This window comes from Centruroides sculpturatus, unplaced genomic scaffold, assembly GCF_000671375.1.
Source record: "Centruroides sculpturatus isolate CEXI.00-Female unplaced genomic scaffold, Cexi_2.0 scaffold256, whole genome shotgun sequence".
In the NCBI taxonomy this organism is placed as follows: domain Eukaryota; kingdom Metazoa; phylum Arthropoda; class Arachnida; order Scorpiones; family Buthidae; genus Centruroides; species Centruroides sculpturatus.
This window is the reverse complement of record NW_019384583.1, coordinates 596,224-623,330: the sequence shown is the minus strand read 5'-3', so window position 1 is coordinate 623,330 and position 27,107 is coordinate 596,224. Positions and strand designations below refer to the sequence as shown.

At 29.8% G+C, this 27,107-nt stretch overlaps 1 protein-coding gene across 1 annotated transcript in view; it reads left to right on the top strand.

The window, feature by feature from the left end:
* The window catches only part of LOC111624507 (KICSTOR complex protein SZT2-like), a 317,304-nt gene that overhangs the window by 32,261 nt on the left and 257,936 nt on the right, over window positions 1-27,107 (top strand). The window contains exons 4-8 of the mRNA XM_023367362.1: window positions 1,597-1,689; window positions 9,571-9,708; window positions 18,223-18,376; window positions 18,459-18,679; window positions 23,817-23,938. Of these exons, the coding sequence (XP_023223130.1) occupies window positions 1,597-1,689; window positions 9,571-9,708; window positions 18,223-18,376; window positions 18,459-18,679; window positions 23,817-23,938 (728 nt within the window). The remainder of the gene's footprint in view (window positions 1-1,596; window positions 1,690-9,570; window positions 9,709-18,222; window positions 18,377-18,458; window positions 18,680-23,816; window positions 23,939-27,107) is intronic.

Genomic DNA, 27,107 nt, shown 5'->3' with positions numbered 1-27,107 from the left:
GATATCACTGTATGAGTGACCCTACCAGGAGCAGATGCTCTAGCCAGCATAGTTCTGTGGTTCATAAGAATTACTGAGCTCTTACCACAGAAAGGTGGTAAGAGAGTGTTATTATATTATTTGTTGTTGTATTTACATTGTATATAATATTCTAATATACTTTTCTAATTTAGTTGCATATTTAGTAATTTTAAATATCAGTGTTTGATTTATGTTAACTTTATAATGAATGTTTCATTTTCAAATATTTGTAATTTCAAGCTGAAGATGACATACCTTAAATAGAAAAAAGAAATGTCTTTTTTTTTATAAACCACAATATAAACCACAACTTTTTTTTTGTATTAAATAAATTTGTAGACAAAGCTGCCTGAAGAAAGCAGCTCCATTTACATTGTTTATGAAATGGTGTTAGTTTTAACAAACAACTCTAATAAAACCTAATACATTAATAATAAAGTCAATCACTGCCATATGCCATTCAGTTATATAATGGCTATATTAATAAATTACCAGACAGAGGGAAATGTTAGGTGCCATCTAGTAATAAATTTAATTAATAATTATAATTTTAATTAAATAATTTAGATTAAACTGGAAGAAAAGAATTAGCCCGGAGTGGGACTCAAGCCAGCAACTGCCGCTTAACATGTGGATGCATTGCCAGTTATACTACCCGGACCTCCAGTCCTATTTCGTCTTCCAGTATATATATATATATAACATTACGCTATAACCATTGTCAGTTACTATGGTACCAGCTGGGGATGTATCAAGTTCCCTCCTCCTGTAAACTCCCATATAAGACATTCAACTGGCCATCATAATCCCATCAAGGAATATATATAAACAAACAACTTTACTAAAACCTGATACATTAATAATAAAGCCAATCACTGCCATATACCATCAGGCTTTATAACAATTGAGTTACTTATATGGGAGTTTACAGGATGAGAGTGCTTGATACATCCCTAGCTGGCACCTTAGTGACTGACAATGGTTATACGTAATGTTACATATATATACTGGAAGACGAAATAGGACTGGAGGTCCGGGTAGTATAACTGGCAAGGCATCTGCATGTTAAGCGCCAGTTGCTGGTTTGAGTCCCACTCCAGGCCAATTCTTTTCTTCCAGTTTAATCTAAATTATTTATTTAAAATTATAATTATTAAATTTATTATGAGATGGCACCTAATGCTTCTCTCTAGGGTCAAATTGTTTGGTAATTTATTATTAATATAGCCGTTATAGTCAGATGACATAGAGCAGTGGTTGGCTTTATTGTTAGTTTTAACAGGATTAACTATGATAACAATGCTTCTAAAGTGAAGAATTGTTAGAAATGACTTATGCCTCTGGTTCTGCATGCCAATTCCATCTTTTATTTATGTAATATATATATATATATATATTATAATTATTTTAAATTTAATAACTTATTATTTATTAAATTAATTTATTATTAAATGTTATTTATTAAATTTAGGAATGAAAGTAAAGGTCAAATATCATTTGATTTTTTTTCTATGTATTATATAAAATTATATTATTGTAATAAATGTTTATGAAAGATATTTTTATTATTTCTAGTTTTACATTCCTGGAAGCAGTTTTATTTTTCAACCAGAATTATATTTAACAGTTTTTGCACATGTTCCATTTTGTACATCAAAAATACAACAGGTTAGTGTATTTTCAATGTGCACTATAAAAACATGTTATTTTTTTAATGAAATAACTTAAAACATTTCTCTAAATAATATTACACCTATTAGTAATTTAATTTATACATTACTTCATGTGTCTGGCTTCATATTATTATCCATATAAAATGCTTACTTTTAGGTAGCCAACTGTTTAAATTTTCCACAAAGTTTCAGTTTCTTAATGTACACAAGTCAATGTCCAACTCAATGTCCAACTCCAATGTACAATTGACTTGTGTGCATTAAGAAACTGAAACTGTCCTAAACCAGGATGAAACATTCCTTTGTGAAAAATTTAAACAGTTGGCTACCTGAAAGTAAACATTTCATACAGATATTAATTTGTTATAATATTTTTACAATGTGTTTTTTTAAAGTAATTATGAAGTTTATATCTTAATAATAGGTTATTTAATATTTTGAAAAAATTGTCAGTCAAAATATTAAATACTTCAGGTTCTGGATATTTTTAATAATAAGGTTAAGGATATTTGGAAACCTCACTGATTTTTCTGTATTGGTTTTCCCAGAGAGTAATAATTTCATTGTTTTCTTTATAAATTTTATAGATCAAAAAGTTATATCTTACATTTATTCAGGCATTACATCAAGCAGATTAGCTTCTAAATAAATTTCATTTTATACATAGATTTTATGCTCTCTCTATTTGTCTCTACATTATATATCAAATCTTAATAGCCTTTCTGTTAATTTTTTATACCCGATTTAGAGCTAAGTTTTTATGATTGTTTCATTCGTCTGTAACTTTGATTTTGTTCTATGTATTAAATTTAATTTTTCTAAAGAGAATCCAACTAATTTGTAGGTATGTAACTTTTCACTTTGAAAGACTGACAATTTATGTTTACTTCTTTATTTCAACGAAGCTCATGTTCTACAATCTTTTCTATTGTAGCTACTATTAATGAACTTTCAAATAATAACATTCTGTAGCTTCACATAAAATAGTAACAGAATTAGGCTGGATTTACATTTGTGCAGCTAGACATGGGTTTGGTAGCTGATCAGCAATTGTCTTGACAATAAGAGCTTCTGGTTGCCTTTGTGCTGGGGTAACATACTGGTTTGACTGAATTGACATTTCTGTTGTTTGTCAGACTGGCAAATTGAAAGCAAGCAGTTGGAATAAATCTTTAATGACATGTTTTAAAATGGTGTGGAAGGTAGATATGAAATGAATAAATCTCATTTCCACAAAAATATTTTGCTCCAACAGTGTCATTTCTTGTGTATATGTTAATGTTTCTAGTGCCAAACACTATGTATAGTTTTTTTTGTTTTTTTTGTATATATATGACGTGTCGTGTCGCGTTTTGTTGTAAAATTCTGTTTTATTTTATGGTACCGGATTGTGAACGGGTTGGGCCCGTCGCACTAGTTGATTGATCAGTGACCAACATCACACCCAATGGAGGGAAGTATAAATATTGGAACTCCTGTCCAAAGTCTACTTTCCCAGTTCCTGTTTCTTGAGTGATCAACAGACTACGTGGTGTAAGAGTGTTGGTAAAGTAGAAGAAAGGGACTGACATGTGTGAAATTTCGAATGAAGAGAACAGAATCCAAATCCATCATATAGAATATGCCCAAAATAAATTTAAAAACTCACGCCAATATTTGTCTAGCTTCTGGGTACAAATTCACTGAATACGGTGTTAATAAACTTCTTTAGTATTCACACAAGTACTTTCGACGTGTGATAACCGTCGTCTTCAGGCGAAAAGAACAAGTTTTTAAGAAAACGAACGTGCAGGATGTTCCAAAGGAACAAAATATTTAAATTCAAACAAGCGTCTGGAAATTCCGTTACAAACGTGCGAATGATTTTTGATATTTCGAATCTTTATATTTTACGATGCTAGCGGCGTATGCGTGGAGATGCTACCGCGTTGGCGATACGATGTTGGGCGCATTTCGTTTTTTAGGTGCCGATACAAGGCAATCCACACCCCGGGTAGATCGAGGGTGGGAACATTGCATGCTTCTGAAGTGGCCGCGAGAAGCGCTTCCCAGATGAACACAAGCCTTCAATTGTAGCAGCATTTAATTATTGCCGTTCTGGGCCATAACGGGTTGTATCCTTGCTCGAGAACTTTTTTTAGCGAGTTCTGTAGCGCTAAAAAAGTTCTCGTGTTCCCACCCTCGATCTACCCGGGGTGTGGATTGCCTTGTATCGGCGCCTAAAAAATGAAATGCGCCCAACATCATATCGCCAACGCGGTAGCATCTCCACTCATGCACCGCTAGCATCGTAAAATATAAAGATTCAAAATATCAAAAATCATTCGCACATTCGTAACGGAATTTCCGGACGCTTGTTTCAATTTAAATATTATGTTCCTTTGGAACATCCTGCACGTTCGTTTTCTTAAAAACTTGTTCTTTTCGCCTGAAGACGACAGTTATACACACGTCGAAAGTACTTGTGTGAATACTAAAGAAGTTTATTAACGCCGTACTCAGTGAATTTGTACCCATAAGCTAGAATATGCCCATTGTTCATGAACTAAGTGGAAGATATTAAACCAGGAAACATCAAAGGACCTCAGAAAACCATTATTTTTGTTGGTATGTTGATTATTATGTCTTTTTAAAAGGAAAAGTAATACCTTCAATCTTTTTCTCATATAGTGTACGTGTTACCTAATCTTGTAAGTTTAAATAGATTTATGTTCCTCTCATGTTTTAGAATAGATGAATGTTTTGTAAATATTTATGATTAAACCTTTGTTACTAAAATTTAACCAGATTTGTAAAGTCCTTAAAATTAAATTAATTTATCTGTGCCTTGACCCTCTAACATCGCTTAACAGACCTAGGTTTATTGGGGCTTAACATGTGAAAGACCGAAGTTAGAGAATGTCAATATTCTCCAGTGAATGTCGACACATACAAAATATGTCAGTGAAAGACTGAATATTTGGTTATATTATTATACATTTGAACAATCGTCGGTGTATGTTGACAAGCACAGATAAGCTTTGGTGGAGGTCAAAACGACACCCGAAAAGCCGATGTTGACAGAGAGGCGACAGTCTGTTGCCAAATCCTTTGTAGGTGGTCGGAGGTAGGACAAGATTGTACCTCTTTTCCTGGCAACAGTTTGGTAGAACTCACCCACTTTGTCACTGGATGATGTTTTTGTTCTTTTGATCCCGTGAGGTGGGTATTGGTTAGTCAGGTCAAGTGGCAGAGGATGAGAGGGGTTGTTGGTAAGGCGTCGGCGATATCCGAATAAAAGACACCATTAACAGATCAGTTTATAATCATGTAATAACGTAATCAGTTTGTAATTTGTAAAGAAAAGTTACTTTTCATAGATGAGATTTCTTCTCAAGAAATATCGCTGAGAGAAGCAGCTACAACTAATTCGAAAAGTGGAGGGTAAGGCTATACAAAAAGAAGTGTTCTATGAATAAATGCAATTGTAAAAGCAAGGGACTCAAAGTGCCATAACAGTTTAAGTTATTGCAATAAATAAGATTGTATAACATCAATCACATAATTTATGTGTAAATTTATTATTGTATTATTTTCTTTAATGATTTAGAATGTACTGTTCGTTTTAGGTTCTACAGTTTATTTATATGCGCTGTTACTTAACCCCTTCATTCCCGATCATTAATTAAATTGATATAAGATTAATATTAAAATACACTAAAAATACTTAAAACTGAAAAAAAAACGAAAGAAATGCGTTAATTTTGAAGAAAAACCTTCAAATTTTATTTTCCTTTGTTTCGCCTTTCTGTGAAATTTAACACTGATAGTCATTGTTTACACAGCTGGGTGACCTTGAACACAGCTGGAGTCCGATTTCCTGGGACATTCTCATAGACATCTCGGGAGGACAAGGTTTTAAAGTAGGGTGAATATAAGCGACACGGAAATTTTTAAATATTTTTAAAAAATTCAAACTTTTATTGCGATTTCCGNTGCGATTTCCGACCCCCCCGACTTAATTAAACGTATATATAATAAAATCTATTAATTAAAAAAATTAAAAAACTATCGGAGGCCGTTTTTGACATCAGAAACTAGCTTTAAATAACTTTACCGAAGGAAAATCTGTGCACTACAACTTTAGAATGATGAATGAAATATGACATCAAACGTCCATTAAAAAACTATTAAAAAGCAATTAAGCGTGAAGCGTGCGTCATTAAAGGTAAATTAAAATCGCGATAAAATTTTTTCGCACTGGAAAAAAATTTTGAAAAAATTTTGGGACCTAAAAAACATTCCAAAAATTCAATAAAAAAATTTTTTTTCAAAAATGGCCTTAAGGACCACATTTTTCGTAACGCTATGTAGGCTTGACATATATATACGTCAATGGAGACTGAGGGGTTAAGCTTTCTCTTATTTTGACATATTAAAATGTTGCATTTTTGTCTTAATGTAATAAAAATATTTTTATTCAACATTCACCATCAGCGAATGCAACATTTACTGGTGAAAGTGAGAAATAATGATATTTAGCAAATATTTCGTACATACATGAAATGACTGTGTGAATGCTGACATTCACCAGAGACTGTTGACATTCGCCAGATATCGGTCATTTACAGTATATACAGTGGGTGATCGGTTAACGAACAGATCGGATAACGAACAAATCGGATAACAAACACTTTAGCGAAAGATTTTTATGTTCGGATAAAGAACACATGATCGGATAACGAACACCTCACAGAACAAACACAAGAAGAAGCGATGTAAAATAATAAATACCGATTGGTTTTTCCATGTCTTCGGGAAACAATTTGAAACTTTTCGGAGTGTGGGAAACATCGACATCAACGCTCAAGCCGGTATATACCGATCGGATAGTATTCCTCCGAACTTTGAAACTCTCTCTTGTAATTCCAGCCTTTTATTTTTCTGACAAAATAATTCTTTTATGTATTTGCGAGACTGTTGGGTAGGCACTCATTAAGTTTTGCATCTGTTTTTCTTTTCGAAAGGTGGGAGTATAATAGCAAAGGTAGAGAGTGGGCAGAAGATGCCTAATGTTGCTGGGCAGTATGGCATAAACAGGTCTACAGTAGGCAGCAGTTCAATCTTATTTAAGAAAAATACTGTATAATCCAGAAAACTCAAGCAGCTAAAGGAGTAACAAAAATCAAATCTGAGAAATAAAGAACATCGAAGAGTTCATAATGGATCTGACGATACGAAACGGATCTGACGATAGAAGAACGCTAAGAACATTTGAATGAAGAACACCAAGAATCTCGGCGAGGTATGTTTTATTCTGAGAAAGAGGATTAATGCCGATATCTGTTATTAAAGATCGTTTGAAGAAGTGGGAGGATGTCAGAACAACGGTCTTAGAATGGCATCTAAACCAGGTTGAGGCTTGAGGATTTCTACAATTGCAATGCTATTAATTACTTACGAAAAATCCTGAAGAAGAGGGAAAAGCAATCAACATTAGACAGATTCTTTAACCATTTCAAACGGAAAAAAAACATGACTAATAAAAATGCAAGACTGTGTGTGTATGTATTTTTATTATTACGTATAAATAAACGTAATAAAAATGTATATATTTTTTATTTTGTGGGTTAACGAACAATTCGGATAGCGAACAAAGTCTTGGAACGGATTATGTTCGTTAACTGATCATCCACTGTATATCAAAACTTCTGTTAATATTACAAAAACACTAAAATAATAAGTACTAAGTGTGGAAGGTTAATTATGCAATTATTAGGCAATTATTTTGCTTATAAAAATGTCATATACAAGCATAATTAGAGATTATTAATTGTTCCTTCTAATATGACTGTTTTATATTTTTAAGCATATTTGAATTTATAACAAAGAAAATGAACAAAATGCTACTTTTTATAAAATATTGAATATACTTGTATACATATAAGTTTTGTTATTGGTTATGTGAAGTGTTGGTTTCTGGCACAAGACAGACATGTCAATGCTTTCAGATTTTTGTTGTCTGACTAGTTAGTACCACTGATACGAGGCATGTTTTTAAAGTAAGTACCGTTTTAATATAACACTGCTGGAGCGCTGCTGTCAGCACTTAGCGCATGCGCGCTGTGTACCTACGTTTGTTGGGAAGCCACAAATGCCATTACGGAGCCAGTCGACTGTGTTTACTGTTGTTTGTGTGTTATTGAAATACCGCCGCTCATTGAGAATCCCGCCGACTGCGAAGTGCGTGCTGTTATTCGTTTTCTCAGTGCTAAAGGCTCGAAAGCGGCTGAAATTCATCGCCAAATCAGTGAAGTTTATGGTGAAAGCGTTATGAGTGAAGGAATGATATGAAAATGGGTTAGGGCCTTTAGTAATGGCCGCACAAACATTCACGATTAGGAATGAAGTGGGTGACCTTCAGTCATTATCGACGATTTGATTGAAAAAGTGGACTGTAGAGTGAAAGAGAACAGACGATTCATGATTTCATCTTTATCTAAAGAGTTTCCTGCAGTTTCAAGAAGTGTTCTCTATGAAATTGTGACCGGACGATTAAATTATCGGAAGTTGTGTTCCCGTTGGGTGCCGAAAATGTTGACGGAGGAGCACAAAACCAAACGTTTGGCCAGTGCATTGACTTTTCTTGAGCGCTACAGTGACGAAGGAGATGATTTTTTAAGTCGTATTGTTACAGGCGATGAAACGTGGGTAGCCTACGTTACACCGGAATCAAAGCAACAATCCATGGAATGGCGACATTCATCATCTCCAAGGAAAGTCAAGTTCAAGCAAACAATTTCTGCTCAGAAAATCATGTGCACGGTGTTTTGGGACAGATACAGAGTGTTGCTTGTTGATTTTTTGCCTCATGGTGAAACGATCAATTCAGCTGCATACTGTGAGACTTTAAAAAAACTGCGCCGTGCAGTACAAAACAAAAGGCGGGGCTTACTGAGCAAGGGTGTCGTTTTGCTCCACGATAATGCTCGTCCACATACGGCAAATCAAACTCAAGACCTAATCACATCATTTGGCTGGGAACAATTAGACCACCCTCCATACAGTCCCGACCTAGCGCCGAGTGACTATCATTTGTTTCTGCATTTGAAGAAGCAACTGGCAGGGCAGCGCCATAACAATCACGACGAAGTCAAAACGATCGTTCTGCAGTGGTTGTCTCATCAGGCGGCAACATTCTTTGAGGATGGAATACAAAAGCTGGTCCCACGATACGATAAGTGTCTCAATATTAATGGGAATTATGTAGAAAAGTAGTGTAAAATATGGGCTTTCACATAAATAAAAATTTTGTTAAAAATGTCTGCTTGTTTTTTTTATATTTCAAAACGGTACTTACTTTAAAAACACGCCTCGTATTTCAGATCATCACAACCAAATCTGGCAGTTCTAATGTGAATCCGCCTTAACCAGATATGTCTTGGAAAATGAATGTTTCTTCAGTGAGCTAATTCTAAAATATTAGTCTAGTGTTTTGATTTAGTTAGGACTTCACACAAATTATTTTAAATAACTCATGTAACCTTATTAAATTAATTTAATCATCTAAAAGTTTAACATTTCAGGACAGTAAAAGTTTATATTTTTATTAGTAATTTTCCACTACTGTTATATAAAATCTTGTTTTCATTTAGCTGTTAAGAAGTGACATTAAGTATGAAAAATTGTATTTTCAATCATTGTAGTTAACAAAAGTAAGCAAATAATTATTAATTATGATTTGAATTAATATATTTTAAAATTTATCATCTGTATTAGTAATTTTTAAACTTAGTTGATTTGCCTTTAATAAAAAATGTTTAATTTTGTGTAATGTTCATTATTAATTGTGAACTTTTCAAATTATTTGAATTATTACAAAATATATTCTTTACAGGTTATAGTTCAAGGTTGGATTGTTACATCTTCAAATGTTAATGAAATTTTGGAAAGCATTCATAAAAAGTTGTTAAGAATTGGAGCAAATGTTGCTGAAATTACTGCTAATATTAATAGGCAAAATGAATTAGAAGAGGTAAAGAAATTTTATTATAAGAAAATACAAATATGAAACTTTTTGTATAATTATAAAAAAATAATTTTTAGTTGTTTTAGAAGAATGTATCATTTTAACAGAGGGAATTCTGTGGTGAATAGGACATTAGTCCAAAATGTAAAACTTATAACAGTCTTTAAGCATTGTATTGCTATTAAGAGCTTATCATTTGAAGTTTTAAAAAATGATATTTTAAAACTTTTTATTCAGTACTATTAATAAGTTAAATTATTCAAAATTAAAGAAAAGTAAAACAAGGTTATGGCATCAATGTTGGCACTATAAGATAACATATTTATGAAAGAACTTGTACAATTTTATTGTTTAAAGCTACGACTGTATTTTTTTTTTCCATATTAAATGAAGTTATGTCATATTTAGAAGATACAAATTGGAAAACCATAATTATTTTTCTGCAAAAAATTAATAAACAAACCACTAATTTTTTTCTAGTAATTGACACTTGAGAATCCAGTGATTGACAGACATCTCCCCAGTAATTTGTACAGTTTACAACATGACACAGACAGACATGTTAAACAACAAGATTTCCAATTAAAAAGATATTTAATAAATTATGCCCTTGAGATGTAGTGTAGCGTCACCTTAGATTTAAAACATCTCTGTAGAACATGGAGAGAAAGTTATCTTTTCTAAAATTATAATAAGAATATTGGGCTGTTGACTAGACATTATTACAAATAAGTAAATAGTAGCAATTCTAATTCCTAGAGATAGAAAATTAACTAACACAAACTAGGGGAAATAGTAGGCTACTTGGGCCTGCTTAGTTAATATTATATACAGAGAAGGAAACATTAAAACTTAATTCTCTATGCCCCAGATTTGGTTCAGCTAAAATTTTTATAATTTTTTTTGTAATGATATTTCAGAAATATCATTATAAAAACATTATCTGAAACATTATAGACTGATTGTGATGATATTATATGAAATATCATCACAATCAGTCTATACATGAGTTCCTTGGCATTTTCCTCCCAAATTTTACACCAGAGTCATTTTCTATGCTAATTATGAGTCTAACATAATGTTTTTTAGCATTCTTCACAGTTGAAAGCTCTGTTATCATCTTTGTGCCAATGTGAAGACTGGTTTATTCTGAGAAAATCTGATATTTAGCTTCCATTTCTTCCACAAGATCATAGCAGATTTCATTGCTGCTATGATCATATCATCTTTGGATCTCAACTAGAAACATCATTTTTAGTTAGAGGCTTGAACTCAGCTCCAAATGATTGGCCCCATATTTTTTTTCAATTGGATTTTTTTCAAAGAATTGTAACATCCTAGTTATCTAATTTGATCAAAAACCTAGATAATATCCTAACAGTGCATTATATAAATGAGGGGTTGAAAGTGCTAAGCCTGGACTTATGCAGGTAGTAAATAAGAAGGAAATTGTTAGTAAGTCAAAAACTTGAATTAATTACTATATGTAATACAAAAAAATCTATTTATTAGTTTCAGCCTGAATGTGTACAATAATGAAATAAAGTTAGCAAAAAATTGCAAAATATAATGAAGATAATTCATCAAATCCAAAAAAGAACAAATATATACAAAACTTTCCCAACAGTTGGAACAAATTAAATTATAACTATTTTAGAATTATTTTCACAAAAATCAACAAGCAAAATAGGAGAATATATCATCAATCATCAAATATATTTATTCATAATAAGGAATCCTTGTTACAGGGGGTAATGATTAAGATATAAACAATACAAATAATAAGTAAATATAAATTAGTTATTTATATAAAAACAATAAATAATTAAATGAACACAAGTTATTTCTGGTGTTGAACATTCAAATCATTAGTAATTTGGTTGAAGAAATTAACAATTTTATACATATTTATTTTCGTTAAATTACCCAGTTTGGATCTATAATCAAATTCATTATTTGAAGAAAATATTCTTAGAGTTTGAAATTGTTGCTGATATTTTTTCAACGCTGTACAGTCTCTGATTAGATGAAATGCAGAAAAGCTGCTGGAATTACACCAATAACATGATTTGGTAAAATCTATATAATTATTATTCACAATTAAGGAGAATTTATTTAGTCTCAATTGTAGTAATATACGTTTAATATTTAAATTTGTATTCATTGTGATAATGTTTGATTGAGTGGGAAAACTTAAGATATGCAAGTACCAAGGATGATATGTTGAATTGAGTAGAGAATTTTGATCACTAATTATCGATTGTGAAATCGCTGAATCCATCATCATAGTGTAGGCATTATTCCAATTATCAATCGAGTTGTCAAGTAAGATAGTAGATACACCAAATGACTGTAATATTTTATTAAATTTGTAGAACCAAGTTGTATTACTGGTATTATTGTTTTCCATTTTATTTTTCATTATATGAAGTAAAAACGTAATATTATCATCTTTAGAATGCATTAAACGGTAGTAAAATCTGATTAATCTTTTCATAAAGAATGGAAAAATCTGACATCTGTTTGTTTCTAGGCGAATAGCATAACCAGGTATAGTACGTTCGAGTTTAAATATTTTGCGTAGATAGATAATATGGAATTTTTCCAGGTTATAAAATAAATCAATGGCCCAAATCGGACTGGCATATAAAATAGTTGACATTATTATTGAGTTAAACATTCTCATATGAAGATTTAAGTTTGAGATTTTTAAACTAGCTCCTAAATAGAGAGTATTATTTATTAATTGATTTATTTTATTATTAAGATATTTCATATGTGTTTGGAATTTACCATTCCAGTTGAACATTATACCCAAATATTTTATGTTATTGACCAATTCCAACGGTTGATTATTTATATAAAATGATTTCTCTTGATTTGCCAGTTTAATATTGTTTCTGAATATTATTATTTTTGATTTATCAGTATTGATCGTTAAATAAATAGATTTCAGATAGTCGTTCACTTTATTAATCTTATGCTGTAGAGTAACTTTTGTTGGGGCCAATAAAACCAAATCATCTGCGTATAGAATGTAGTGAAATGTTCTTCCATATATATTAATGCCTTCTGAATCATATAAGAATAGCTTATCTATTTCATTAATATAAAAATTAAATAGATAGGGAGACAATGGCTCACCTTGTAAAATTCCTCGATTTATTATAATTTCAGGATATCTCTGTTTTCCGTATACTATATTGATTTTGTATGAGGAAAAAAGTTCCATAATTGTAGTTGTAAATTTGGTACCTACACCAAATACTTTTAATTTGTTAACCAAAGAGGGTACACAAATAGAGTCAAATGCTTTAGTAATGTCAATGAATGCAGCATAAATTTTTCTTCGATTCTTCTTTAAGTATATTTGAATTAGTGAGTTTAATAAGAATATGGTCGATTCAGTTCCTTTAGATTTTATAAAAGCAAACTGTAAATTCAAATTTATTTTTTGATTTATCGTCCATTTTTGAAATCGTAATGCCAATATTGATATGAAACATTTTCTTATGGTTGATAGAAGAGCGATAGGACGATAGTTTTCTGGTGATAATCTATTTCCTTTTTTATAGATCATAAGTAGTTTTACAGTATTCCATGATGACGGATATATTAATTGTTCGTAAAAATAATTATATATTTCAAGTAGTATTTGTTTTCCTGATGGAGGTAAAAGTTTGATGAATTTATTAGTAATTAAATCTGGACCTGGCGATGATTTTATTTTTAGTTTTTCAATGGAGTATTCCAATTCATCATAGGTAAGAGGTGCATCAAAAAAGTCATTCGTTAAGATTGATTGCTGATTATTTAGTGGAATTTCAATAACCGGAAATCTATTAAAATAACTAGACCATATTGAAATGTCTATATCCGGTTGACATTCTAGACAAGATTTTCGTAGCTTCTGAATTGATGATCAAAAAAGTTGATTGTTTTTGTTTGCTATCATTTGTTGTTGAAGTTTTTTAAAATAGTTTAATTTTTTAACTTTCAGTAAGTTGAAATAAGACGTTTTTAGCTGTTTATAGCAGTTAAAAGAAATTTCTGAGTAGCAGTTTCTGAATTGTTTTAGAGCTTTATTCTTCTGAATTTTAAGTTTATAGCAATTTAAATCAAACCATGGCTTTTTAAATTTATACGTTATATTATACTTTGAGTTACATATTTGTATAAATTCTTTTAATATTAGTTCAAAACGATAATATTTGTCCATTCCTTCCGTTGGAACATAATTCATTAGATGTCCAATTCTATTACTAATCATTAGTTGATATTGTTGATAGTTATATTTAATTATTTGATGTGATATTGATTCTGATTTATATAGTTGATTATTTGCTATTTGAATAGACATTTTTATAGGAAAATGGTCGGAGAGATCGTAGTTTAATACTTGAATACATTTGCATAAGTCTGTAATTAATTCTGAACATATTATTAGATCAATTGTAGAACAGCCAGAATTAGTAAGACAAGTAAATTCCACCGGATAATCATTTTTTATTCTACCATTCAGTATATACAATTGTAATTGATTAATATATTCTAATAATTGAAGACCTATTTTGTTATATTTTTTATCTTTGGATTTACGATTATTTTGAATTTCTGAATTTGGTCCTTTATATTTCACATCCATTAATTGGGCAATTCTCGCATTCAAATCTCCTAATATAATAATATATGGGGTAATAATTTTCCATTGTTCGATGTGTTTATAAATATCATTTAAGATTTGCGGTTGATCTGGAGGGACATAAACCAGTATAATGCCTACTAGTCTGTTTAGCAAAAATTGCATATGTGGGTTGGTAATTTGGATTATAATCGATATACTGTTATCATTTTTGTGTATATTCTTAATTATGCCTATATTTTTCTTGATAAATATACTTAATCCACCATATGGACGACCGGGCCCAACTGGCCTATGTGCCATAGTTGATAACACAGTATATTCCACATATTTATCTTTAAACTTTTTATCTGGAGAAGTTAACCAAGTTTCTGTAAGACCAATTATATCATTATTATTTAATAACTGTTTAAACTCAATGTTATCAATTTTTTTCGATAAACCATTACAATTCCAGTTTATTATATTTAAATAAGAATTTTCTTGATTTTTATTATTATCAATTTCATTATTGATTATTTTAGGAGAGTGGCAATTATCGGACTTATTTAAGTCGTATATTCTAAAAAATCCTCTGCATTTACTAGTTGATTTATTAAGAAACTATAAGTTATTCTTTTCTGGTTAATTATAAGGAAATCGTCTCGTAATTTGACCTGAATATTTCGTTTTTTTAATTCGATATAGTAAGGTAATAAAGCTTTTCTTCTTTTCCGAGAATTAATAACCAGATCTACTGACATGTTTAAGTTTTGCCATGGTCCCAATGAATTGTTTTGTTTACGCTTATTAAAGGTGATCAGTATCTCATTTCTCAGTTGATCAGATTTTAAAATTAAACATTTAATATTAATCTTGGAATTAGGAATATTACGGATTAATTTGATTTCTTCATTCATTTTGCATGGAATATTGAGTGAATTATTTAAAAACCTTAATATTTCTTCTTCACTTCTATCATTGAAAATTTTTGAGTAATCATATATTATTAGATTATTATTATTTAATTTGTTTTGCATGGAGTCAAATTTAAATTGTAGAAGTTCATTCTGAGTTTTTAATTTTTTAAGTTCCGATTCGATTATATCGTTTCTATCTTTAATAGTTTGAATTTGTCCAGTAAAGTCACTGATTTCATTATGAATGGTGGTAATTTCTTTGTGAATTAAAGCAAATTGACTTTCTATTTTTTCATTACTAGTCGTTATCAGATCAACTATCTTCGTCCATAGAAGTGAGGTTGAAGTGTCCGATATTTCCATATTTGAAATTGCGGTTGAAGGATTCAAAGTAGAATTTTCACTAACCTGGATAGTTGGTTCTGCTCTTCTTTGTTGAGTATATTCGGTAATTAAATTGATTTCACCTTCAGCTGGTTTAGTGTTGAATGACGATGCATTGTTCGGTTTGTTGGAGGTCTTCCTCTTTTGGGTGGCGTTTTCTGAAGAGGGCCTGGATTCGGTTCAATTCCGGACATTAGTAGTAGTAATTGGGTTAATTTTAAATTAAACATTGTAGAAATAAAATCCGATAAACACAATAGACAAAATATTCCTCAGTAAAACAAAGTGTTAACAAAAACGCACCAATCTCCCTGACGAACGGAGCGCCCCCAAAATAGGAGAATATATCAGAAATTCATAAAGAAATCATACAAATTCACCTAACCATTACCAAGAACTTCTATGTTGTCAATGGAACTTTGAAAGCTTTTTGTCAATCTTGCTCAATCCTTAGCATCACCTCGTTCGGTCCTTGGCAATCATATAGTGCAATTGGGATAACATTACATGCATACGCCCATTCAACCCTATTTACATATGTAATTATTAAGGTTTTATTTATTCTAGTAATTTTCCTTTTTAATTTGTGTCATTGCCCTTACAATTAATTTTATAATATTTTGTTGTATGTTCAATGACAATTTGGGGTGGGAGATTACTCTTTTAACTTCCTGTGGAAGTCTCCTCTCTGGATATCATGGGTTGCAGCTGGCAGTCATAGTAAAGTGAGTTAGTTTTTGAATTTTGTTGGATGAGGTGCAGTAGTCTATCCCGAACAAAATAAAATGCCCCAAAATAAATATAATAACAAACTAAAAAATAATTCCTAAACAAAATAGAATGGGTCGGAATTGACTCCTTGGAATGGAATGAGGAACATTAAAAGTTTTATTGGCTGTATGACATCCTATTTTATACTGCAATGAGAGCCTCGTTCATTGTAGACTTGGAATTTTGGTTTTTTGGTTTAGATTGCTTAGGAGACATAATCACCAGTTGGATATAAGAAAATCTGGAATGAAACCAGAAGGTTAATGATAAGAAAACCATTAATTGACAAAGTTTATCCAGTGTTTGACTTTAGACATAGATCGTGTGATAATAGATATTGAAACTATTGATAGTAATTGACACTACAATGCTTTGGCCTGAAATAGTTATTTGTAGCTTTAGGCAGTATTTTTTAATAAGTTTTCATTACTTAAATTATGGAAATAAAATAAAGCATTATTAAAAAACACTTAACATCAATTAGATATAAATGGATTTTCTCTGCTTTGCTCTTTAACAAAATATTAAAATGCCTTCTAAAGCAGGGATGGATAGTCAGAGTTGGGAGTTGAAGAATCGAGAGTTAGAGTTGATTTTAAAAAATGCCAACTTGGGAGTCATCTGTTTTTCTGCCGACTTCCCATCCCTGTTTCAAACACATAATCTATGGATAATTTACATGAAAATAAGGTATTTGTAACTGTATTCAGCAGAGCGTCGTTTATCCGAAAGTCAGTTATCCAAAATGTCAGTTATCCGAAAGAATTCCAGTCAGCAAATTTAAATTTTCGCTAGTGCTGTGGTGCTGCAATCTTTGGCTGTATCTTGGGCTACTCCAATATTTTTTTTGTTGATGCATGTGTTTTAGCTGGCAGCACTGGCACTGTTTGTGGTGTTTTTCTGAGGACTGTGTGTCATGCTGAATCGAACGTTTTTGATACTAGATTAACTTCTAAAGTATAATTTTTTTTGTTTTTATATTTTTCAATATATTTATTTTGCTTGTAAAAAATAAAAAAATAATTTTTAACGATACAATAGCCACGATTATTATTTTAAAAAGTTTACATTAGGCTTAACATTGACGAAAATTCAATGCGAAGTGACACGCAATGGAGAAAAATTTCAACACGGATTAGGTTAATATATTTTTTCATACATAATCGGTTATTCGAAAAATAAGTTATCTGAACAACCCCAGTCCCCAATTGATTCAGATAAACGACACTCTACTATATAACTATATTTATTAAAAATTTTAATAATAGTCAATAAAATAATAATATAACAAATGTAAAAGTACGCAAAATAATTTGTTAATATTTTTAATGCTAATTTGTTTTAAATTACAACATTTTAAATTTGTCATATAGTTTCTAGATTAGAAGAAAAACTTATTATTACATAAATTAAATATAATAAAATATTAGAACATATTAAAATTGATAATTATTTCTATAAATATCTGTATACTTTTTAAGTTTCCTCTATAACATAAATATTTCTTTAATTAATTTTATAAGTGGTCTGTAATAATAATATTTGTTATGATATTTGACTTTATATGGTATTAAATTGCAATAATTAGCAATTTATTGTTTATGTTGCTCTAAAAATTTATTGTTTTTAATTAAATTTATAAGTCATAAAGATATAATGAAATTATATGAGAACAGATATTTATAAATAACATTTTCTAAGTATATAATCGATGTTCTTATTAAACAGAATTTAGTATTAAATATATTATATTATGTTTATATACTTGAATAGATTTTAATATTTATTATATTATATTTATTTTATTTTATTTTTATTTATTAGTCAGATACAGAACATATGCCTGATGGAATTTTTGATGAACATTATAGCTCTTATCAAAAAAAATCTTTAAATATCCCTTCTGATATTAATGCCGTCAATATGCTTAGATATGGAATATTATCAATACAGTTGCTTCCTGAAAACAGTAGTGCTGGTATGTTATTTAAAAAAATAATTATTTATAAGAAATAAGATATATTAATTCAATTGTTTAAAATTGCATCTTTTTCTTGTAGGAATTATCATTATTACTGATGGAACATTAAGTTTTCCAAATACAACAATGTTAGATTCATTGCTCACCCAGTTACATAACAGTACAATATCTTGCTCATTTCTTCAACTAGGAAGTAGATATCATCCTTTTGCCTGTTTTGGTTTTGTGCCATATGCTGATTTAATGCAATTTATTGCCACTGCTACTTGTGGTGCTTATCTTTCTAACTGTCCAGATGTAGTAAGTAAAAATGACAATTTTTATTAAATATTAGAATTGGTGAAGCTCCAGTTTGTGGATATATTATATGTATTTAAAAAATAAAAATAATTATTTAAGTATAATTGCTGTGGTGGGGCTCTGCTTCTAGCAGACATCCTAAAAAGTGGGAAAGACCCCCCCCAGATCTCTACAGAATGTATTGTGTATATTCTATCCCGCTAGTGGATAACAGATAGCAAAAAGATCTTGTCTATATTGGTTCTACTAAGCGCTCGTTAAAGACCACATTAAAAGAACACCAAGCTGATTACAACACGGAAGGCTCACTACGGCCCTAAGTATTTATGCAACAGACCAGGACATAGAGGCACAGCTCGACAAAGCTAAAATCATCGTAACCACCCTCCAACCTGAGCAAATAAAATGGTTAGAAGCTATGGCTATTTATAAAATGAGCCATAAAAATGCATGCATCAATCAAAAAGAAGAGCTCAACCTATCACCAGCCTGGCAACTTCTCCTGGACAAGAATCTGTATTAATTGACACATGCGCACAATGGCGCATGTCCGTCAGAGCGGAATTCGGCAAACTTTTTGATTTGAAATCTGTTTGATTTTTTCTCAAATATTTCATTTCCACCTGAAGAAGAACTTCATAAAGTTCAAAAACATTTGTGGGACGATTTTTGTAAGATACATGCCGGTAATAGGTTCGTTTTTAAGTGTAAGTGTAGTAGTGAAGTAGATGATTTAGGAACATTTTTAACTACATTAACTAGTCTGCTTCAGGTGTAACTGAAAATTCTTATTTTTCAAAAATGGAACATTTCAATATTCTAAAACATAGAGTATTTTTAAGTTATTTAATTTCCTTATTATGTTTGATGACATTTATTCCAAAATTAAAATTAACGATAATTATTGGTTGAGACCAATTTCTTGGTAACATTTATAAATTATGTAGCTATTAAATTTTGGCTTTATTCTCCCCATTTATCATTATAAAATATTTGTCATGGAGCTGACAATATCTCACAATCCTGTGAGTTGATGCAATTTTCATCTTTGGATATTTTATTAATCTCCAGGAAATTCTGGAACTAAACTAATCATTTTCTTGATTAGTTTAGCTTCCTCCATGTAATATTGGAATATATGTCATCAAACATAATAAGGCAATTAAATAATTTAAAAACATTTTGATATGTTTTAGAACATTGAAGCATTTCATTTTTGAAAAATAAGTACCAGTTAGACTAGTCTGAAGCAGACTAGTGAATGTAATCAAAACATTCATAAATCTTCTATTTCACTGCTTGAAAAGCACCTAGGTTGACTTGGTTGAATTTGGTTCCAGCTTTCAGAAAGTGCAATTTATGTTAAATAAAATCAATAAGCTACCTAAACATTAAGATATTTTATTTGAATATCAATACATACAAATTATTTCTAGAATAATTAATTTTTAAATGATTCTACACTTGATCAGTTTATTCTTGATGTAAGTAAAATAAAATTTAAAATTCTCTATTGTTTTCAAAATTAGTATATAAATTTTTTTGGAATATAAGATAAAGAATAAAATAATTGTTATATAACAATTAAAATCAGACTTAGCAGTGAGAAATAATTAACAAATTTTTTTAACAACCTTAAGCTTGCTGAGATGTAATGATCAGATACAGTGAAGAAACTTTAAAAATGGATGTATTTATTAAAATTAATAAAAACATTTGTTCTGTTAATAAACATTCTATTTTTACTGGATTTAAGGTTTTTTGGTATTATTTCAAATACAGTATTATACCTGAAGAGGACCTATAGAATTTAGGTTGAAAACATTTATGATAATATAAATATATATTTCTCAACAAGTTTAAGGTGATTATGAAAATATGTTATCTATACTAATATTATAAAGAGGTAAAGTTTGTAAGTTTGGATGTAGGGGGTAATCTTCAAAACAACTCATCCAATTTCAAATTTCTTTCAATATTTAGAATGGAACTTCAGGGTGGACATGGGTTATATGTTATTCTGTTAAACATTCATATAAATTAAAAGATATCATCTAGGATTAAAGCTTTTATGTCCAACAGATGGCACTAACTCCATGAGTATGATGACCTAAGTTTGCTTTTCTGTGAGGATGAACTAAAGCAGATCATCTTCTATCTATCTATATAAATAAAAGTGTAATGTTCATTTGTTCCTACTGATTCCTTTGAAATTTTGATACAGCATTGCATTCGAATACGCATGTGTTTTTATATAATACACATGTCGAAATTCCCCCCACTTTGGAGATGGATAGGATTAAGGCTTACCGTAAAGAACTCTGCTTTTATTTATACTATTTTAGATGTGGTTTTTTGCGTTTTTGATTGTGTTTTAATAGGGTACGTCAAGAGAATTTACACTAAGAAGGGATTTTTTGAAAAATTCTCCCCACGGGGGAAGTGTCATACATTTATAATACATTTTGAGCCATGACAATGCGTGGAGGGGTCTGCTAGTTTATTATATTGTTGATAATTCACTACTGTGTTAACTTAACTTACTTAAGAATGATTTAAGCAGCCAGATTATATTTAAGCTACATTTGAGCTAGTTTTTAATTAATTAAATAAATAACAAATTATGTTTATGAGTAGCTGGTTACTTTGTCATCTTGACCAATTTTCATCATTTAATTAAACATTAGCTAGAATGTAAACTGAAAATAATCTGATTATTTAGGGTTTTTATTTGCCTATTTTTTCAGTCTATATAGCATATGTATATATAAATGTATGGTTATATTAAATTACAAATTTGACAATGTTCCTGTTAATGCCACAAGATAGGTAATTGCATCAAATAATACCATTGCAGCATTGTGTTAAAATTATGAACTTGAGTATTTAGACAGCTTTCATTTTGCTGTGTTTTCATTTATCATTGTTCTAATTGAGTTTCTAATTTTGAAGTTTTTACTGTAAGTACTTTTACATTATACATGTTTAAGCCATAATCTAGCATTTAATGTAGAATGCTAATTAGCGTTTAAGCTTGTATAATAAAATCTATAATCTATATATATAAAAATGAATGTATGTGTGTGTCTGTCCTTCATGCATTACCACACAGTTTATCCGATTGCCGTGAAACTTTGGGAAGTTGTTTAATATACTCTGGCGAAGGTTTGTGGCATAGTACGATTGCCATAAAACTTCGGAAAGTTTTTTAATACACTCCCGCGAAGTTCATTTATCCTACGATAGATGGCACACGTTTACACGAGCATTCGCGCACAGTGTGTTCGATCGATTTCAAATTGTGAAGACCATTTCCCCCTTCAAAAAATATCTCTATATATGCATTTGTGAACTGTTATTTACGATATTTGTAATAATTTTTGTTTAATCACTTTATTTCAACTTTTTTTTGCTAATTATGTATTCGCTCGAACTTCGTTAAAACCTTAACTGTACCCCGAACAACAACCGAAGTTGTAGGAAGAAATTCGCGTATTTTACCGATCTAGGTATCCCCCCTTTTCCAAATTTTAATATCGACTCAAAATAATTTAAAAAGACAAATTACAATAAAACGGTTTATTATCCAACTATCAGAAATTTCACAACATGCCAAGGAAGAGAGGAAGGAGCAATTAAATAATTAAAATTATAAAGGATTTAAAAATATATATAAAAATTGGGAATATCGCACTTCTAACAATCTCTGCGAGTATGTGAGCTAAATTTAAAGAATCCGTGCTTCTCACATGTACAACTGTATGTGGCCAGCTCACACGTCGTAAAACCTTCCGATTTATTCGTGTACGCACCAGACGGAAAAACAAAAAATATTGTGTATCCACAAGCACCCCAATAAATAAATAGAATTGAAATGACACTTTGAAAAGTTTTCCCAATGAAAATGAGTAATAATAATAAGTTTCAATAAAAATAATAAAATGTAAATTGAATTTTATCATAACGAGTTTGCTTGAATTTTCTTTCTTCTGAGATCGCAGCAATGCGCGACGGGTAAGCTAGTAATTGATAAATTTAATTATTGTAGATTTTATTATATAGAAACATTAACATTTAAAATAAACCTTAACTATTGTTCTGAATATTTATATCTTAGCACAATCAACAGAACCTTTAACATCCACTAACCAATTTTAATGTAAAAGTTGACAAATGTTTTCAATTTTAAACAAGATCTACATCAGGTCAACAATGACATTCTAAATTTGAATGTTTCTATGCAGATCTTGTTTAAGATAAAAACTGTTTGTCAACTTTTACATTAAAGTTGGTTATTGGATGTTAAAGGTTTTGATGATTGTGCTTAGTAATTCAATCAAATTATTGAGAAGTTTATTTTGTTCATATATATATCTTGTCTTATCCTGTTTTAATCTTATATCATTAGCATCTTTAGAAAAGAATTTGGTCTGGCATTATTAAACTAGATTGATACAGTAGAGCGTCGTTTATCTGAAAGTCGGTTATCCGAAACATCAGTTATCCGAAAGAATTCCAGTCGGCAAATTTAAATTTTCGCTAGTGCTTTGACGCTGCAATCTTTAGCTATATCTTGGGCTACTCCAATATTTTTCTCGATGTGTGTGTTTTAGCTGGCAGCACTGGCACTTTTGTGTGGTGTTTTTCTGAGGACTGTGTTGTGCTGAATCGAATATTTTTGATACTAGATTAACTTCTAAAGTATAATTTTTTTTGTTTTTATATTTTTTAATATATTTATTTTGTTTGTAAAAAATAAAAATAAAATTTTTAACGATACAATAGCCACGATTATTATTTTAAAAAGTTTACATTAGGCTTAACATCGACAAAAATTCAATGTGAAGCGACATGCAATGGAGAAAAATTTCAACACAGGATAGGTTAATATATTTTTTCATACATAAACGGTTATCCAAAAAATAAGTTATCTGAACAACCCCAGTCCCCAATTGATTCGGATAAACGACACTCTACTGTATTTTTAATGTGATTTTTATTTTTTATTTTTTAATATTTTATAAGTATTTGTGTGTGTATTTTTTTCTTTGATGAAATGTTCTTTTTTTAATCATTTATTTTTATTTAGTTGTTGAAATTTATCCACATTAATAAAAATAAAATTTTATTTTTCTAGGATGATTCATATAAAATGAATATATATCATAAAGCATTTTATTCATGGAGTTTTCAGAATCATTCCTTTAAAACAAATCATGAGTTGTTGGATAACAATTTTAATAATGATTGGATTTTACAGTAAGTTTAAAAAGTTTTTTTAATTAAATAAATAAGTTTATATTGTAGGTAATAAATAATATAATAAAATATACTTAAATAAAATTTATTTTTAGCCATTATTAGGTGTTAATGAATTTTATTCTTTGAAAATGGAATGTACTTTATAAATTTATTAAATTCTAAATTAGAATTATATAATTCAATTAATTCACTTTTTGATTTGGTTGTATGTTTTAAGATTAAAACTAGAGGCATGTTAATATTGATTTTTTTTTGTAATTAATAAGTTTTTTGATTTATGAAATGATATTTCTAAATTTATGTAAACAAACAAAAATCATTTTCTTAATATATCTGTTAGGCTCAAAGAATGAAAATGCTTATCGAGCAAAAGAAACATTCACAATGCAATATTCGTGTTATGGCAAAAACAGCCAAATACATTGTGACTAACCCAAAAAGATCACAAAGCGAAATTTGCATTGTGGCTTTCATGATATTTGACCACTGCGCGTTGCAGTGATTAAGAAAAGCCACAATGAGTTCTGAACACTAGCTAATGCAACCACAATAGAGGGTGATGTGACGCACAGCGGTTTGTAACTTTAAAATATGGGTTCTAGCCTCGAAACATTTTTAGTTACAGTTTTTTTTATGTTGAACAATATTACTTATATGAGTTTTCCTAAAAATTTAATTTTCATTCTTAAAAAAAATTTCAAAGAAATAAAATTTAAAAAAGAAATAAAAATACACATTTGGTTATATATATATATTTTTTTTGTTATGCTTAAAAATGCTAAAGGTCAAACTGCATGTACTAGTAGGTGCTTGATGCACTTTATATAATGACATAAAAATCAGCTGCTAAAGTTAAAAAACTATTGTGAAATGGATTTATTATGATTAAAAGCTAGCTACCACAAATTCTATATGTTAATTAATAACAAACTGATGATAAGAAAATAAAACTTTCTTTTTCATTATGATTTATTTATCTTCAATCATATATAAGTAGGTAACAAAATTATTCATCACATACAGAAATGTAACTTGGTTACTTTTCAACAATATTTAATCATTCATGAAAATCTGTTGTGGTGCTCGAGATGTCAACATTTTCAAACAACTAATTTACTAAAAATAATTACTTTGTCAGGAACTTTTATTAATAAATCAGTCTTTTTTATGAGAATCAAGAATGTTGCAAAGTTATTTATTTTTACAAGAACTATTACTGTGACATTTTGAGTTGTATTTTATGTTCTTTGAGCAAAATTTGCATTTTTTATCAATTTAGTATCTTTTACAGTGACACATTATAAACCCTTGCTTACTTCCAGAAGTTAACATGGATGATGAGCAAAATGTTAATGAAATTGTTAATGTACATCCTGAATGTTAATAAAGTTACTTTCAGAAATTGTAAATTTATTTCAAGCATAAAGTTGATCAAGAAGACCTTCCTTGTTTCCTAACTGATAGAGACTTGATGGATTAATGCTCATAACAATAGCTAAAACATTTCTGGGAGCTACATGTCCCCTATCAACATCTGGCATCCTAACTAAAACATTCAAACCAGTTTCAGCTGCAGGAAATTTTGAGTTGAATAGTGAAATAATTTTATGTGCCTGTTTCTCTAGGCTGGATTTAGCACATTCTCTCTCAACATTGATAATGTTCTTTCATAAACAGAGCTTGCAAATAACATTTGCACCAAATCCTTTATTCTCATTGCTTTCTCTGCAGATAACGTGAACATGTTCATGACACTCTGAACACTTGTGAGCTCCTGAGGTTAGTTTGAATTTAGCACTTTTAAGCAAAACAAAAAAAAAACCAAATGTGTATTTTTCTCCATACATTTTATTTCTTTGAAATTTTTTAAGTATGAAAATTAAATTTCTAGGAAAACTCATAGAAGTAATGCTGTTCAGCATAAAAAATCATAAATAAAAATTTGTTGAGGCTAGAACTTTAAAGTTACAAACCACTGAGCATTGTATCATCCTCTATCATGACTGCATCAGCTAAAGTTCAGAATTTGTTGTGGCTTTTCTTAATCACCGCAACATGTAGTGGTTGATTATCATAAAAGTCACAATGCAAATATCGCTTTATGGTCTTTTTGAGTTAGATACAATGCATTGTGACTGTTTTTACAAGTGCCACAACATGAATATCACATTGTGGATGATTTAAAGAGACCATGATGCATTGTGTGCGTTTTTTCACTCAATGAGTGTTTTTGTTCTTTGAGCCTAACATATCTATAAATGCAATTTGTAAAGCTGTATAAAGAAAAATTATAATTTAATATTTAATATACATTAAAACCTAGTTAAGTCAAAATTTAATGGGTAGAAAAATCCTGATTCTGAGTCAAAGCGTTTCAAGTTAATGAGTTTAATAATCAATTATGTCAAATTTTTCTGAGACTCTAAATTTTCTGTTATTAAGCTGTTTCACAAAAATCTATTCATAAAATGATTAAAAATTGTTAAAGTTTATAGTGTTTTGAGGACATTGTCAAGGCACTCCTTTTGTTCAGTCAGAATGCTGATAACATACTGCATTAGTTGAAGGATGCAAGGTTGTAATGGTATGGTGTTGTGTTTGGCTTGGAGTCATAATATTTATTTATCTTAATTATCTGTATTTACGTAGAATATAGGAGAAAATGAAGATTAAGGATCTATCAAAGGGTAGAAGGTAAATGGGGAAAATAAGTTTGAGTTATTACCTATTTAACAATTTTGACTTATTTGTATTATATGAAAACCTGTGACTTGCACAGGACTTATAGACTGATTTGAGTTAATGCAGTTTGATTTATCAAGATTTTACTGTATACTTATGGCTTTGTAAAATTATTTTATGCTTAAAAATTTCATAAACTGTTTAATTTAACTTAAAAAAATATATATATTTTTGCAGATGAAGTTGTTATATGTTAGTTTTTCATTTATGTCTACTTCAGTTTTTTGATTTATTTGTTCAAGGCAGAGTTTTTTGACACCTGCTGGCAGCCACAGGCTAAGTTTTTGAGTTAAGCCTAATATTATTCAGTCATTTATAAAAAATTATTTGTTTTAATTAATTTATGAGTAACTAGCAGATGAGCCTGGTATTACTCAGGCAAAAAAATAACAACAGCAAAGATTAAGATTATTAAATTATTTCA